We start from the raw sequence: 14,905 nt of genomic DNA, 5'->3' as shown, positions 1-14,905 counted from the left end.
AACTCCTTCTTTGAGAAAGTAACAGATTTTTTAGATAAAGGAAATGCGGTGGATCTAATATACCTCGATTTCAGTAAAGCGTTTGATACGGTACCGCATGAGGAATTATTGGTTAAATTGGAAAAGATGGGGATCGATATTAAAATCCAGAGGTGGATAAAGAACTGGTTAAAGGGGAGACTGCAGCGGGTCGTACTGAAAGGTGAACTGTCAGGTTGGAGGGGGGTTACCAGTGGAGTTCGGTTTTGGGTCCGATTTTATTTAATTTATTTATTACTTACCTCGGAACCAAATGTAAGAGTGGGCTGATAAAGTTTGCGGATGACATAAAGTTGGGAGGTATTGCAAATTCGGAAAAGGATCGAGATATCCTGCAGGGAGATTTGGATGACCTTGTAAACTGGAGTAATAGTAATAGGATGAAATTTAATAGTGAGAAGTGTAAGGTGATGCATTTAGGAATGAGTAACAAGAATTTTAGTTATAAGCTGGGGACGCATTGGTTGGAAGTAACGGAAGAGGAGAAGGACCTCGGAGTCTTGGTTGACCGAAGGATGACTATGAGTCGGCAATGTGACGTGGCCGTGAAAAAAGCTAATGCGGTCTTGGGATGCATTAGGCGAGGTATTTCTAGTAGGGATAAGGAGGTGCTGGTTCCGTTGTACAAGGCACTGGTAAGACCACATTTGGAGTACTGCGTGCAGTTCTGGTCTCCCATGTTTAAAAAGGATGAACTCAAACTGGAACGGGTACAGAGAAGGGCCACTAGGATGATCCGAGGAATGGAAAACCTGTTGTATGAAAGGAGACTCGAGGAGCTCGGTTTGTTTACCTTAACCAAAAGAAGGCTGAGGGGGGATATGATTGCTCTCTTTAAGTATATCAGAGGGATAAATACCAGGGAGGGAGAGGAATTATTTCAGCTCAGTACTAATGTGGACACGAGAACAAATGGATATAAATTGGCCGTCGGGAAGTTTAGGCTTGAAATTAGACGAAGGTTTCTAACCATCAGAGGGGTGAAGTTCTGGAACAGCCTTCCGAGGGAAATAGTGGGGGCGAAAGACCTCTCTGGCTTTAAGATTAAGCTTGATAAGTTTATGGAGGGGATGGTTTGATGGGATAACGTGATTTTAGTCAATAGATCAATAACGTGCCATAGCTGGTAATTAGTAACAATGGTCAATGATGGGATATTAAAAGTTACTGCAGTGAATTTTTTCCGGAGGGTCTGGCTGGAGAATCTTGCCCGCATGCTCGGGGTTAAGCTGATCGCCATATTTGGGGTCGGGAAGGAATTTTCCTCCAGGGTAGATTGGCAGAGGCCCTGGAGGTTTTTCGCCTTCCTCCGCAGCATGGGGCAGGGGTCGCTGGCTGGAGGATTCTCTGTGACAAAGTCTTTAAATCACGATTTGGGGACTTCAACATGTGAGTCAAGGGAGAGAATTATTCCAGGAGTGGGTGGGCCAGCTTTTGTGGCCTGCATCATGCGGGAGGTCAGACTAGATGATCATAATGGTCCCTTCTGACCTTAAAGTCTATGAGTCTATGAGTCTATGAGTTGGTGTTGGTCCTGCTTTGAGCAGGTGGTTGGACTAGATGACCTCCTGAGGTCTCTTCCAACCCTAATCTTCTATGAGTCTATGGATTCAGTCTTGGTTAGTCTCTCAAAAGCACAATAAGGAGAAATGTTTCAGTCCTGGCTAGTTGGACAAACTGAAAATAGTTTGGAATCACAACCCAGAGCCTGGGAAACTCCTTTTAATTCCAAGAGAAGCTAAGGAGAGTGTAGCCCTGAAAAGAGAAATCTATTAGATGTTCATGGTAGGTCAATGAGACACGGGCTACACAGACCTGGAGCCTGATTCTTTGCAGTGGTGCAAAAATAAGTGAAAAGTGAACGGAAAATGCTACCAGATCAGAATGACAGCATTTTACACCCACTTGACCCTGGTGTAAATGACTATACATTGTGCAGGCCAAAGGAGGATCAGGCCCCTAGTATTTAGTGGTCTGTGATACTTGTCCATAAACAACAATAGCAAATTTCGGGATTCTGATCCTACGTTTTGGCTTTTTGTCTTGGTGGGTTAAAAGCCGACTAAGCTGATGTAAACAGCAGATCACTCATGACATCTTTCATAGCAGTACCAAAACTAGCAATAGAGCCATTTGTGACAGATTTGGAACTGCTCTGTAATACTTTGTGAATAATATATATTGGCCTCGTTTTTGGGATGTTAACTATATGAATATATTGGGTTAACTCAGTAGACGGCTGTCTTGGAAAACAGGCAGGAAAGAAAAGAATGATTCAAGCTAGCCACTTCTCAGGAAACATTCAAGAGTTAAGAGACAATGCCAGAACTATTAGCTTGGATGGTTTGACCTCCTCTTCAGCCAACCTGCAAAATGGCAACACAGAAGAACAAAAGAACTATAGCCAAGTTAAAAGAGGGGCAAACTCTCAAGGCAATAGTTGATTGAAGGGAACCAGACTGAGACATAATAAACTGTTGGGTGAGTTGAAAGAAGTTAGGCCTGCATAGGTTAACATCAGGGTCTAAGACAAGACATTTATGATAGATATACATGAAGACTGTTTGTTGTTTTAAAATCCTTTTTTCTCTAAAGAGGCTTTGTTCCTACAATGTTCAAATCAACACTTTTTTAAAAAGAAGGCTGTCTGATCTAGAGTAGAGTGAATAATTAATTGAAAAATCAGAAAAAAAAATCACTTCCATTTGAACTTACATGATCTTTTTTCCATTTTTTTTCTTCCCAAAATGAAAAGGATGGGAAAAAATGATTTTGAGTTGAAAGAAACATTTCCTTCCATTTGAAATTAATTTTTTTTCTGTTTTACCTTTTGTTTTGGGTGTCTTTTCATCCACACTTTAAAAAAAAAAAAACCCACCTAATTTTCAAAATGAAACTCTGCTTCTGAATGACAGGTTTCAGAGTAGCAGCGTGTTAGTCTGTATCTGCAAAAAGAACAGTACTTGTGGCACCTTAGAGACTAACACATTTATTTGAGCATAAGCTTTCGTGGGCTACAGCCCACTTCATCGGATGCATAGACTGGAACATACAGCAAGAAGATATTTATACATACAGAGAACATGAAAAGGTGGAAGTAGCCATACCAACTGTAAGAGGCCAATCAATTGAGATGAGCTATCATCAGCAGGAGAAAAAAAACTTTTGAAGTGATAATCGAGATGACCCAGAGAAGGTGTGAGGATACTTAACATGGGGAAATAGATTCAATTAGTGTAATGGCCCAACCATTCCCAGTCTCTGTTCAAACCTAAGTTAATTGTATCTAATTTGCATATTAATTCAAGTTCAGCAGTCTCTCTTTGGAGTCTGTTTTTGAAGTTTATTTGTTGTAAAATTGCCACCTTCAAGTCTGTCACTGAGTGGTTAGAGAGGTTGAAGTGTTCTCCCACTGGTTTTTGAATATTATGATTCCTGATGTCAGATTTGTGTCCATTTATTCTTTTGTGTAGAGACTGTCCGGTTTGGCCAATTTACATGGCAGAGGGGCATTGCTGGCACATGATGGCATATATCACGTTGGTAGATGTGCAGGCGAACGAGCCCCTGATGGTGTGGCTGATGTGATTAGGTCCTATAAAGGTGTCACTTGAATAGATATGTGGACAGAGTTGGCATCGGGCTTTGTTGCAAGGATAGGTTCCTGGGTTAGTGTTTATGTTGTATGGTGTGCAACCTTTCCTTGCAACAAAGCCCGATAGATATGTGGACAGAGTTGGCATCAGGCTTTGTTGCAAATGACAGACTTGAAGGTGGCAATTTTACAACAAAAAAACTTCAAAAACAGACTCCAAAGAGAGACTGCTGAACTTGAATTAATATGCAAATTAGATACAATTAACCAGAAAGCTGAACTCCAGGGAGAGACAGCTATGAGAAGCGACCCTGTGAAGAGCGGGCTGTGTCAGAAAAAGCGCTCTGTGTGGATGGTGGAAGAACCAGAGATAAGTGTGACTCTTTGGATTGCAGTGATGGGAATTTATGGGCAGGACTGTTTATGGGCATTAAACCAGCCCCAAGTGGAGGGTGGTAGGACTTATAAGAAAGGCTGTGGGGAGTTTAAGTGGCCCTGTAGGGGGAAGAACAAGGGGATGCCACTGCAATGTGCACTCTGACCAAGAGGGACTGCTCAGGAAGTGGCAGCCCTGTTGCAATGTGCATTAGAATTCACACACCTGTGGGGTGTGATGCTGCACAAAGTAGACAAGCCCATGGAAAATACCTATGACAAAACATACCAGGCATTGCTGAATTCCAGTGAGTGAACAGAACTTCTTCACCGTCAGTCCACTTGAAAGTCCCTTGTTTCTCTACATCTGAAAGACCGATCCAAAAATATTTTTCAGGCCTGAGCCCAATCAGACTAGTTAGATAGGCTTGCTCATATCTGTAAAGAGAGGAAGTGGCAAACTGAGATTAAACCTGGTTTTCTCATAATTTGTAATGTCCACAAATGACTGAGATTTCAAAAGCTTATCAAGTGCTGGCACAGGTATATTTCCTCTCTGTTGCGAGGCACCATCCCCTCTCTATAGCTGCATTAATGGTGTTCCAGTCTTCAATGTCCTTGTATATCCCTCTTTCACTTTCTCCATTCTCCCAGACCCTTTCAAACTATCCCTTGAGCCCTCTCTTTCATCCAGGATCGCTGTCTCTCACCTGCAGGTCCTTCATGTTATACCAGCTCTCATTCTGACATTTTCGTGTTTTTCTCTTTCTGCTTATTTTCCCACTTTGTTCTTCATTTTCATGCCATCATCTCATGCTGACACCACTCTAAAAGCCCTCCTAGGCTTTGATTTAATTTACCGAATTGCATTTGGATTTTTGTTTTGGATCTGAATAATCCTTGTATTGCTGACCCTTTTATAAGGCCTTAGCACCCCAAGCTATTGTGATACACTTGAAAAATTTAGTTTCAATAACATTTGTTTTTACGTGAAAATGCCTCTTTGGGTTACATAGTTTGTAGCATGAGTAACTGTGCTGTACTGAACACTAGCTCTTATAAAGCAGAGACAGCCATGGCATGGGGTGATATCTGGTAAAGCAGAAATGCGATTTTTTTTTTCCAGAACAAAAATGGTTTTTTTTTTCTTCTCAAATGTAATTTTGTAGAGCTACAGATGCAAATGGTTTTACTTTCTACTTGCTTGGAGAACTGTCAAAAGTGAACATATCAAAATATAATATTTAGTCTGAAAAAAACGTATTTTCTGAGTAACTTCTCATGAAATAGAACATTTTTGGTTTTAATTCAAACTTTTTATATTTATCTGTTTTAACACTAGAATTTTTTTTGAAAAGTTCTTAAGTATTTTAGAAAGTTCTAAGATTATTCCATCAAAAGCACAAACGTAAAAGTGTTTTTCATACCTGTCTCCAACAGTTGTTAGATAACTTTTACTCCTTTCACAGGTTTTCTTTGCCTCTGAAAATGTTCCAAATGTATGTCCAATCAAGTAACAGTAAAAACCATGTCTTTCCCAGCCCTGTCAACATCAATCAGGAATGACCATAAATTAGTAACAGATTGTGATATAATATATTGACTATACTCTACCCTTGCAAAATGATATATTAATTTGGAATCCAATAATAAAGTTACAAAAGTAACTAAGCCTAAGTAAACATCCACAAACATACAAATCAAAGTGATGATACATTATCCTCTTTTGACACTTAACAGCTGATAAATAGGTGTTAAAAATTATAACCATACAGAATAGAGAATTTATTCAACAATAGAACAAATACATTAATTAATTAATCAATGTCCTTGATCAAAATGGAAGATGGGAGTGTTTGTTTTGTAGTGAAGTGCTGATATAGTTGATGTGGAAAGAACAGTAATTCAAAATAAATGGGAATATTTGATTAGGGTTTCCTCTGTCTATTTAATTAAGTTTTTTTGACAAAACTGTGGAGGTGTACACACAACAATGCTCCTGCTGCCAATCTAACTCTCCTGCTACGCCAACATCATAAAACCATCTCGACAAGCTGAATAGAGCTTTTTGCATCAAAGTTAGAGCAAGGCAGTGTCAGTTTAGACAGTGTAGCGGTTGCTTGTCACTAAGTGGCCTACAGAAGGTGTCCCATAATGCCCATCATGACTGCTCTGGTGAGCAGTTTCTACTCCACTGCCTTGCAACCAAGTACACAGGCATTCACCCCTCCGCCTTTAAAGCCCCAGGAATTTTTGAAATTCCGCTTCCTCCCATTGCTTCTTCCCAGCGGACCATGTTAGCTTTCTGTAGCAAATGTGCTCCCGCCTGGAGTACTCAGGAGTTGCTGGGTCTGTGGAGAGAGGGCGCTGTGCAGTTGCAGCTCTGATCCAGCCATAGGAACTTTGACATTTACAAGCAGATTGCTCGTGGTATGGATGAGAAGTCGGCGCCTATCGCCCTGCCGCTACTAGGGAATCCAGTTGCCACAAAGCCATCCACGATTTCCAGCACATTGCCCAGAATCCCTGACCTTCATAGCAGGAGGCGATTAATGGCCCTGCACACTTGAATCACTGCAACTCCCACAATGGACTTCCCAACTCCGAACTGATTAATGACTGATTGGTAGCAGCCTGGAGTTGCCAGCTTCCACACAGCGATCGCCACATGCTTTTCCACCGTTAGGGCAGCTTTCATTTTGGTATCCTAGCACCGCAGGGTGGGGACAAGCTCCACACAGAGTTCAAGGAAGGTGGCTGTGTGCATACCAAAGTTCTGCAGCCACTGCTTGTCATCCCGTACCTGCATCACTGTCCGATCCCACCACTCAGTGCTTGTTTCCTGAGCCCAATAGCGACAGGCCACCATGTGCAGCACTGTGAATGCAGATATCAATCTTGAATTGTTTCTGTCCATAGCACATAGCAGGGCAGGCAGCATGGATTCCTGTTCAGATTTGCAGCTCATATAATACAGCAGGATCAGCTCTGTTATGTTCATAATGCTTATCACAAGACTGGTGAGCAGGGCAGGGTCCATACTTTCAGGCAGAGATGGGGGGCACAAATTTTACAGTCACAGCTGAAAAATGGCAGGAAACGCAGTCAGAAGCCCTTGGAATTATGGGATAGAGAAAACTGCATCATGGGGGCTGAGCCCACACCCATGATGCACTGTGATCCATTCCCAGAAATCCTACCAGGAGAAGGTGGCAATTTGCAGAGTGGGATAGCTTCCCATCGTGCACTGCTCTCTCTGTTGGTGCTAAAGCACCAACCGTGGACATGCTCCGCCAACACTAGGAGCGTTGTGTGAACTTGCACAAGTGATGTAATTACAATGATTTATGATCGCTGACATAACTTAAGTCGACTTAACTCTGTAGGTAGACATGGCCTAAGAGAGACAAGGTAGGTGAGGTAATATTTTCTATTGGATCAACTTCTGTTGGTGAGAAAGACAACTTCTGAGCTACACATGTAAGCAGGGTTTGAATGAATGCTTCCCTGACAGCTAGCTGGGAGAGAGAATGACTTGGGTGTGTTTATGTAAATACAGTTTGGTCCTGCTCTGCTTACATATTCAGCAGATAGAGTAGTGTCAAAGTGATCAACTTTGACTGGTGTTGGGTACAAATCACCTTAGTTCTGAATGCAGGGGTAGTGAAATATGGTTACCAATGTTGTAATTATTGTAGGAATACAGGAAAGCAGGACTGTGCTTAACCTGTCCCAAATGAGGGGGCTCTCAGTTGAAAGAACCTTGATAAGCCAGGGGCTCGAATGTCAGAGCCCTGTGAAAGTAAGAGGAGTGGAGACAGGTATTCCCAGCCAGGAGGCTGCACACTCTCATCAAGGGTCCTCTCTAGACTGGTTTAACCTGTTCCTCCCCACTGTTCACAGAACAGAGCTAATTAGGCACCTCTTTGTTATGTTAAATGCCCTATCAGTACTGAAATCAGTTGTGGTAGGACTGTGTTTCTGCCCAGCCTGCAAAGAGCCAAAAATCACTAAGAGACTGATGTGCAGAGGTCACAGCAGAGAGGCAGGTGGCAGCAGAAGGCGACTAATAGTCAGCTAGTGAGTAGTGAATGAATGGCTGGTGCCGCAGAGTGGAGAGGCGCGGCAAGAGCAGTGAGCAAGCCACCAGCAGGGTAGCTGATGGAGACACGCGGTGACAGCAGTGAGCAGGCGGCCGGCAGGGTGGCTGTCAGAGAAGGGTGGCGAGCGAGTGCCCGAGCAGTGGAGCGAGTAAGGTATCTCTTTAGCCCACCCAGGCGGGGGGAGGTGAACTCTGCAGATGCACCTCTGAACTCTGGGTCTGCACTGACCAAGGACAGCAACTGTGAGTGGGTGCCGAGAATTGTTGAGCATGTGAAAGGGACTTTGGGGTTGCTGGACTTAAGAACCTGAGGGGAAAAGGGCACTGCCCAACCTACTTGGAGGTGGATCTTTTACTCATGGTTTATGTTTATGAACCCTGTTTGCGGTGTTTTCCCAAATTAACGCCGAGTTACTTCCCTCCTTTTATTAAAAGTTTCTTTTCTACATTCAGACTCTGTGCTTGTGAGTGGGAAAGCATTGCCTCTCAGAGGCACCCAGGGGTGGTGTGTAAATTTCCTAGGTTACTGGGTGGGGGCTCGAGCTGGGTCTGTGTTGTGTCAATGGAAAGGAACCCCTAGATATTGAACCCAACCCTGTTTGCTACTGGCTTCATCTGGCAGAAGGGTTACACACACATCTCTTCCTTGGGGCTGGAAAAGGTACTGTGAAAGTTACTAGTGACCCCCACCCCCCCTTAACAGCTAGTAGCCGTTATGTCAGCCAGCGGCCATTAGGGGAAAGCAGACACTTCAAGTACACAGTAGCCTGAACTTTTCAACTGTCTTCCCTTTCAAGGCCTTAAGGTAGTTGGAGCTGGTCCCAAGCCGGTTTTCACTGACCAGATAGCAAAAGCACGGGTCTGACAACCACCAATCAAGTGTTAACACTGCAAGGGCCTTTGTCTGAATGTGTATAAAGGATCTGTAAAATGTGTGTAAGACAGAGTTTTTGTACTAAGGTGCAAAGCTCTCCTTTCTTCTGCAGAATAAAGCAACTCCTCCTTATCCCTGTCTGGCTGTTATTGGCTCTCAGCTAGGTGGACCCGATATTTCGGTAACAGTTTCTGGCGACTCCGCCGGGACTCTCCTAGCTCGGACATTGGACTCCGGACGGCTGCGGCGAACTGGAAACGGCGCCAACGGGGTGTTTTGCCCCTTTTCTCTGCTTCACCGCAGCCCCTGGGGTTCGTGCTCCGATAAGGTGAGTCCTAATTAGATAAGGAGACACTATCTGGTTCTGTTCTGGTTAACCGGTTAATAAATTTCTGTCTTATACATTTGGGCGTTAGGTGTGTGGACGGAACTGAGCCTCTCATTCGTAATTCCTCAGAGTGGAAGCCATCGCGTGCGATGAAGCTCTGAGGTCGAATTGGGATCCTTCTGTCCCGTCCCCCGTAGCGGTCAGTATTAGTAGAAATTCCTGTAATAGGATCCTATTAGGCCATAATTCCCTCTGTTCTCTGTGTAGTTCTCTGTTAGAGTGTCAGCAGGTAGATGGGTGGGTCTCTGGTAAAACCCTCTAAGGATAGCCCTTTGAATTATATGTTAAGTAAATGGCCTTTACCTGGTGTTCAAAAAAAAGAAATAGTTACACCTTGTATAAAAATTAATGTGGCTAGTGTTGTAAAAATTAAATTGTAAAAAAAATATGCATTTTCCCCAGAACATGTGCAGTGTATATTGTAGCAAAAGTAAAAAAAATGCAAACCTACCAATATAGGTTGTGTTGTCTTGTTCAGATCACTGTGTGTTTAAAAGCAGAAGTAAAAGGCGATCAAAAGTCTGGGAAAGTTAATTGTGTCCCTTTTTAAGTAAAAATCTTTAAGCTGTAAATAGCTTTGGATCTGGAAGCAAGCCAAAAAGCATCTGTATTAATGCAATTTTCTAACTAATAAGGTAGAAGCCACTAAAACCTGGGCTGCCTATAAAACAAATAAAAAAAATATGGGGTAATTCCTCTGTTTTGCCTAAAATCAACAAAAGTATGTGTATATAAAGGAAATATTTGAAACAATAACTGACTGCCCAGAAGGGGTAGACCTCTGTTCTTTTGTTTTTCAGATCATCAGAGAAAACGGATGCCAGCTGAATAGCATTCAACGTACCATGCATTCACTGGCACAATAGGAATTATTTTTGTGTTCTATGGCCAAAATTGTTGTTAAAATTTGCATACCAACAGTCTTTGGAAGCAAGGACATGGAAGGTTAACCCACTCCCCATGTTGCCCATGGGATCCTTCTGGCTACCTCAGATTTTTAGCCAGAGGGCTGGGGAGGGAAAAAAGCTATTGGACACCAGAGGTTGTACCGAGTGGACTCCTCAAAAGTGGGTGTGCTTGTCCTGGTTTGTTGTTCCAAAGCTCTGTAATAAAGTTATTTTACTGGAAAGGTGTATATGGCATACATTAAATAATAAAAGTAATGTGTATGTGTTCATTATTTTTAAAAAGTGTATAAATAAAAAATAAAAGTTTCCTTTGTAGGTTAAAAAAAGCCAAAAAAAAAAAAAAAACAAAAAAAACAGAACGAGTTAACTAAAAAAAATAGCTAGCAAGCTCAGTCCAAAGATAAGACGCTGGCCCCATCCAAGGACACTGCCTACAGCTAAGACTTGGCTGAAAGCCAAGAAAAGGGGGGCCTGAATGTGCCCAAGCAACTATAAAATCTGCAAAACACTGCCAGGCATTAATAAAATGTGTTAGGTTTCTTTTCTCACAGATAAAAGAAGTGCTACCCAAAGACCCTAGCAGCCCTGCCGTTCATTGAAACAAGGAGACCGAGTCTATGTAAAGTCCATCAACAGAAGACTGCTTTGGTTCCACACTGGAAAGGCCCTTTCTAAGTGCTGTTAACCACCAACACCGCTGTGAAGTGCCAAGGACTGCCTACCTGGACCCATGCTTCTCACTGTAAAAAGACCCCTCCACCTCGGGAGGGCTCTCCGACTGATAAGCCTATTTCTCCTTCTAGCTCTGCTGTGCCTTCTGAACAGCAAAAAAAAAAAAAAAAAAAAAAAGACAAGGTAAAGTGCTAGTAACCTCTCCCTTGTCCACTAACAGACCTACTGTTGCTTTGAATTTTTCTAAAAAAAGCAAAACCATTACAGGATGATGTGCTAGTAACCTCTCCCCTGTATAATGCTAAACCATGACTGTTTCAAAAAAAAAAAAAAAAAAAAGGAACACTTGCTCCATTGAAACCACCAAAGTCCAGGGATTCCTACCTACAAAAAACATTAAAAACTAACCCTAATAAAAAAACAAAAAATTATACACTGGCAAAAAAAAACTTGTGGGACCCATGCTTAGGAATGTGGTATAGTACTACACCAAAAAAATGTATTAAAATATCAATAAACTGTAATTAACACTACACTAGGGACTGTTAAATTTTCATTACCCTTATCCAGTTTCCAGATCACCTCTACATACCTAAATTGCTCACAGGGGGCTGCCATTAGATTAGCACAACAGAGGGCTTGGGTTATTTCCTCTAGAAAGAAGAGAGACTTGACCGGATCCCTTTGGGATGGGGCCAATAGTGCAGCAGAAGTTTAAAATATTTTTAAAAACCAAAACATAATAAAAAATTGCGGCACAGCTAACCCAGGTACCGGCTGAAATTGGTAAGTTACATGTTATCTCCGCCCTTAGTTCTATGACCCAGAAGTTGCTGACAGAGATGGTATTGAATATCACTGAGGCTGAAAAGGCATTGCAGTGGGATCTATCTGTTCAGAAATTCAGGATTTCCTGAATGTCCAGCTAATGGCCATTCGGAATGATCTAGAGCATCAAGCTTGGCCCACTGCCCTTACAAACACATCAAAAGTACCATCTGATCTGTGGCCATAAAAACATACTTAAAAACTTTCTGGGTGGAAGTGCAAACATTCTCAATGCTCCTTCCAAGCATATAAACCAATTAGGGGGGAACTTGTGCTCGCATCCGGAAAAAATGTTGTTTCTATGCTAATCATTCCGGCTTAATTAAGCAGGATTTACAAGCCATTAAAAATGCTGCTGTTGTTTTCCATGCTGTATTTCTTAATCACACCTTTAGTTTTGAGGACCTCATTCCAGACCTTGGGTCATGGTTTACGGGGCTCTTTCGAACAATTGTTAAATAAATTCTTTTCTTTCTTTTCTTTCTATGTGTTATCTAAATAATAATACAATGTGCCAAATGCCTGTGTAATGCTATAATCAAAAGCTCTGCTGTCCATAAGAAAACCCAGTATCTGTCCCTCCAGGTTAATCGCGAATTGCGTAACGGGCCTGACAATTTTTAGGTTTGTCAGGCCCGAAGGGGGGACTGTGAAAGTTACTAGTGACCCCCACCCCCCCTTCTTCTCACAAAAAAGAACATGTACCCGGATGACTAGCAAAGTTACAATAGACAATAAAGGGGAAGGGATGCAGATCAGGATAAATAAACAACACGTCAGAAATCTTCTGATCAATTTCAATGACTTCAAATCAGCGGGGCTGGATGCTATTTACCTGAGGTACTGAAAGAATTAGCTGAAGGAATCTTGGAGCCACTGGCAATAATATTTACACTCTCATGGATGACAGGTGGGGTCCCAGAAGACTGGAGAAGGGCTAACGTAGTGTCCATCTTTAACAAGGAAAAGGAGGAGCTGGGAAACTATAGACCAGTCAGGCTGACTTCAATACCTGGGAACCACTAGAGCACTGTATAAAATATTCAATTTGTGAATACCTGGAGGATAAAGGGGTGATCACTAGCAGCCAGCATGGATTTACCAAGAACAAATCATGACAAACCAGCTTGATTTCCTTCTTTGACAGGGTAACTGATTTGGTAGATAGGGGAATGTGATGGACATAATATATCTGGACTTCATCAAGGCCTTTGACACAGTCGCACATAACATTCTAATAAGAAAACAGGAGAAATGTGGGCTCAACAGAACTGTCATTAAGTGGATACATAATCGGTTAAACAACTACAAACAAAGAGTAACTATTAATGGAATGAATCGGATTGGAGGGAGGTCTCAAGTGGGGTTCCACAGAGATCTGTTCTGGATCTGGTGTTGTTTAACATCTTTATTGACTACCTGGATGTAGGAATAGAGAGCACTGATCAGATTTTCAGATGAAACAAAGCTTGGAGGGTTACCAATACTTTGGAGGATAGAGCTAAAATTCAGAGGGATCTTGATAAATTGGAGAACTGGACTATAGACAATAAAATGAAATTCAACAAAGAAATGTAAGGTGCTACATGTAGGGAAGAAAAAACAAATGCACACATACAGAATGGGGGAAAACTGGCTTGGCAGCAGTACAGCTCAAAAGGATCTGGGAGGTGTGGTGGATCACAACCTCCAATGCAATGTTGTAAAAAAAAGCAAATGCAATTTTAGGCAAGTCATGGGAGCTGATCGTACCACTCTATTCGGTGCTGGTTAGGCCCCAGCAATACTGTGTCCCATTTTGGTCACCAATGTATAGAAAGGATGTAGAGAAACTGTAAAGGAGCCAGAAATGAGTGACAAAGATGATCAAAGGGATGGAATGCAAACCCTGTGAGCACCGGCTGAAATAACTGGGTATGTTTAGGAGATAAAGAGGAGGGAAACATGACAGCGGTCTTCAAATACGTGAAAGTCTTCCATAAAAAAAGATGGAGAAAAGTTGTTCTCTTTTGCTACAGAGATCAGGACAAGAGGCAATGGGTTCTTCAAATTATAGCACAGCAGATTTAGATTAACTCTCAGGAAAAACTTCCTAACTGTAAGAACAGTAGGACAATGGAACAGACTGCCTCGGAAGTTGTAGAAGCTTCGTCACAGGTTTTCAAAAAGAGGCTGGAGAGCCATCTGTCTTGGATGGCTTAGACACAACAAATCCTGCATCTTGGCAGGGGGGTAGACTAGATGACTATTGCAGTCCCTTCTAATCCTATGATTCTATGATATATTAAGGAAAACAAAAGGAGGGGAAAGAGAGAAGAAAAAGAAGAACAGGAAACAGTAAATTGTTTGAAAAAGGTTTCATTAATATAGTTCTAGTGCTTAGTCATTTCTAATAATTCAGATTCCCACTGGTAGAACACAGCATCATTCTGCACCCATTGAGAAAGTGATGTCACACAATTCAGAAACCCCCACACTGTGCCACCCAATAGCTAATTACACAGTGCTGAAATATATGTACACTAACATGAATCATGTATGCCCAAAGCTACAATACCAGTTTATGTCTCATTCAGAGAAGTTACTGAGAAAAAATAGAGCTTATATATATGTGGTGTGTGTGTGTGTGTGTGTGTGTGTGTGTGTGTGTGTGTGTGTGTGTGTGTGTGTGTGTGTGTGTGAATTCAAATCAAATTTAGTTTAAATGAAGGACCACATTTTTTTCAGATTGAAAATCAGCAGCAAATATAAACTAGCAATGTCCTAGTCAAAAGTACAAAAATACCAAGCTATTTCAAGGGTGATTTTGTCTGATCTAAACGTAGTTTATTTTGTCCTTACCTTCCGGCAGCCAGGATCAATGTGCTTCACCGTTCCAGGAGTGTCTTGCAATGGACTCTTTTTGCAAATGTATCCAAATTTCTTATCACAAACACTGTCTGCCCAGTATCCATCCTGAAGGCAGTTTGGGAAGAAGATTGTCAGTTAAGAGGAACTAAAATTCTTTACACAACTGCTTATTTTCTTTTTTTTTTTTTGGTAACATTCCTTTAAAAGTAAAAATAAATATGCTTATTATTTTCCCCTGAAGCTAATTCATGAATTGAGTTATAAAGAAGCTACA

The 14,905-nt window shown here is 41.8% G+C and overlaps 1 protein-coding gene across 1 annotated transcript in view; it reads right to left on the bottom strand.

The window, feature by feature from the left end:
• Positions 1-14,905, bottom strand: part of LOC135873631 (macrophage mannose receptor 1-like) — a 61,812-nt gene that overhangs the window by 32,524 nt on the left and 14,383 nt on the right. Inside the window, exons 9-11 of the mRNA XM_065398272.1 lie at positions 14,623-14,736; positions 5,437-5,552; positions 4,299-4,447 (exon numbers count right to left, since the gene is read on the bottom strand). Of these exons, the coding sequence (XP_065254344.1) occupies positions 4,299-4,447; positions 5,437-5,552; positions 14,623-14,736 (379 nt within the window). The remainder of the gene's footprint in view (positions 1-4,298; positions 4,448-5,436; positions 5,553-14,622; positions 14,737-14,905) is intronic.

The sequence above is a fragment of the Emys orbicularis genome, chromosome 2 (assembly GCF_028017835.1).
Source record: "Emys orbicularis isolate rEmyOrb1 chromosome 2, rEmyOrb1.hap1, whole genome shotgun sequence".
NCBI classification, from domain to species: Eukaryota; Metazoa; Chordata; order Testudines; family Emydidae; genus Emys; species Emys orbicularis.
Note: the sequence above shows the minus strand (reverse complement) of the source record. Positions and strands in the feature narration are given on the sequence as shown.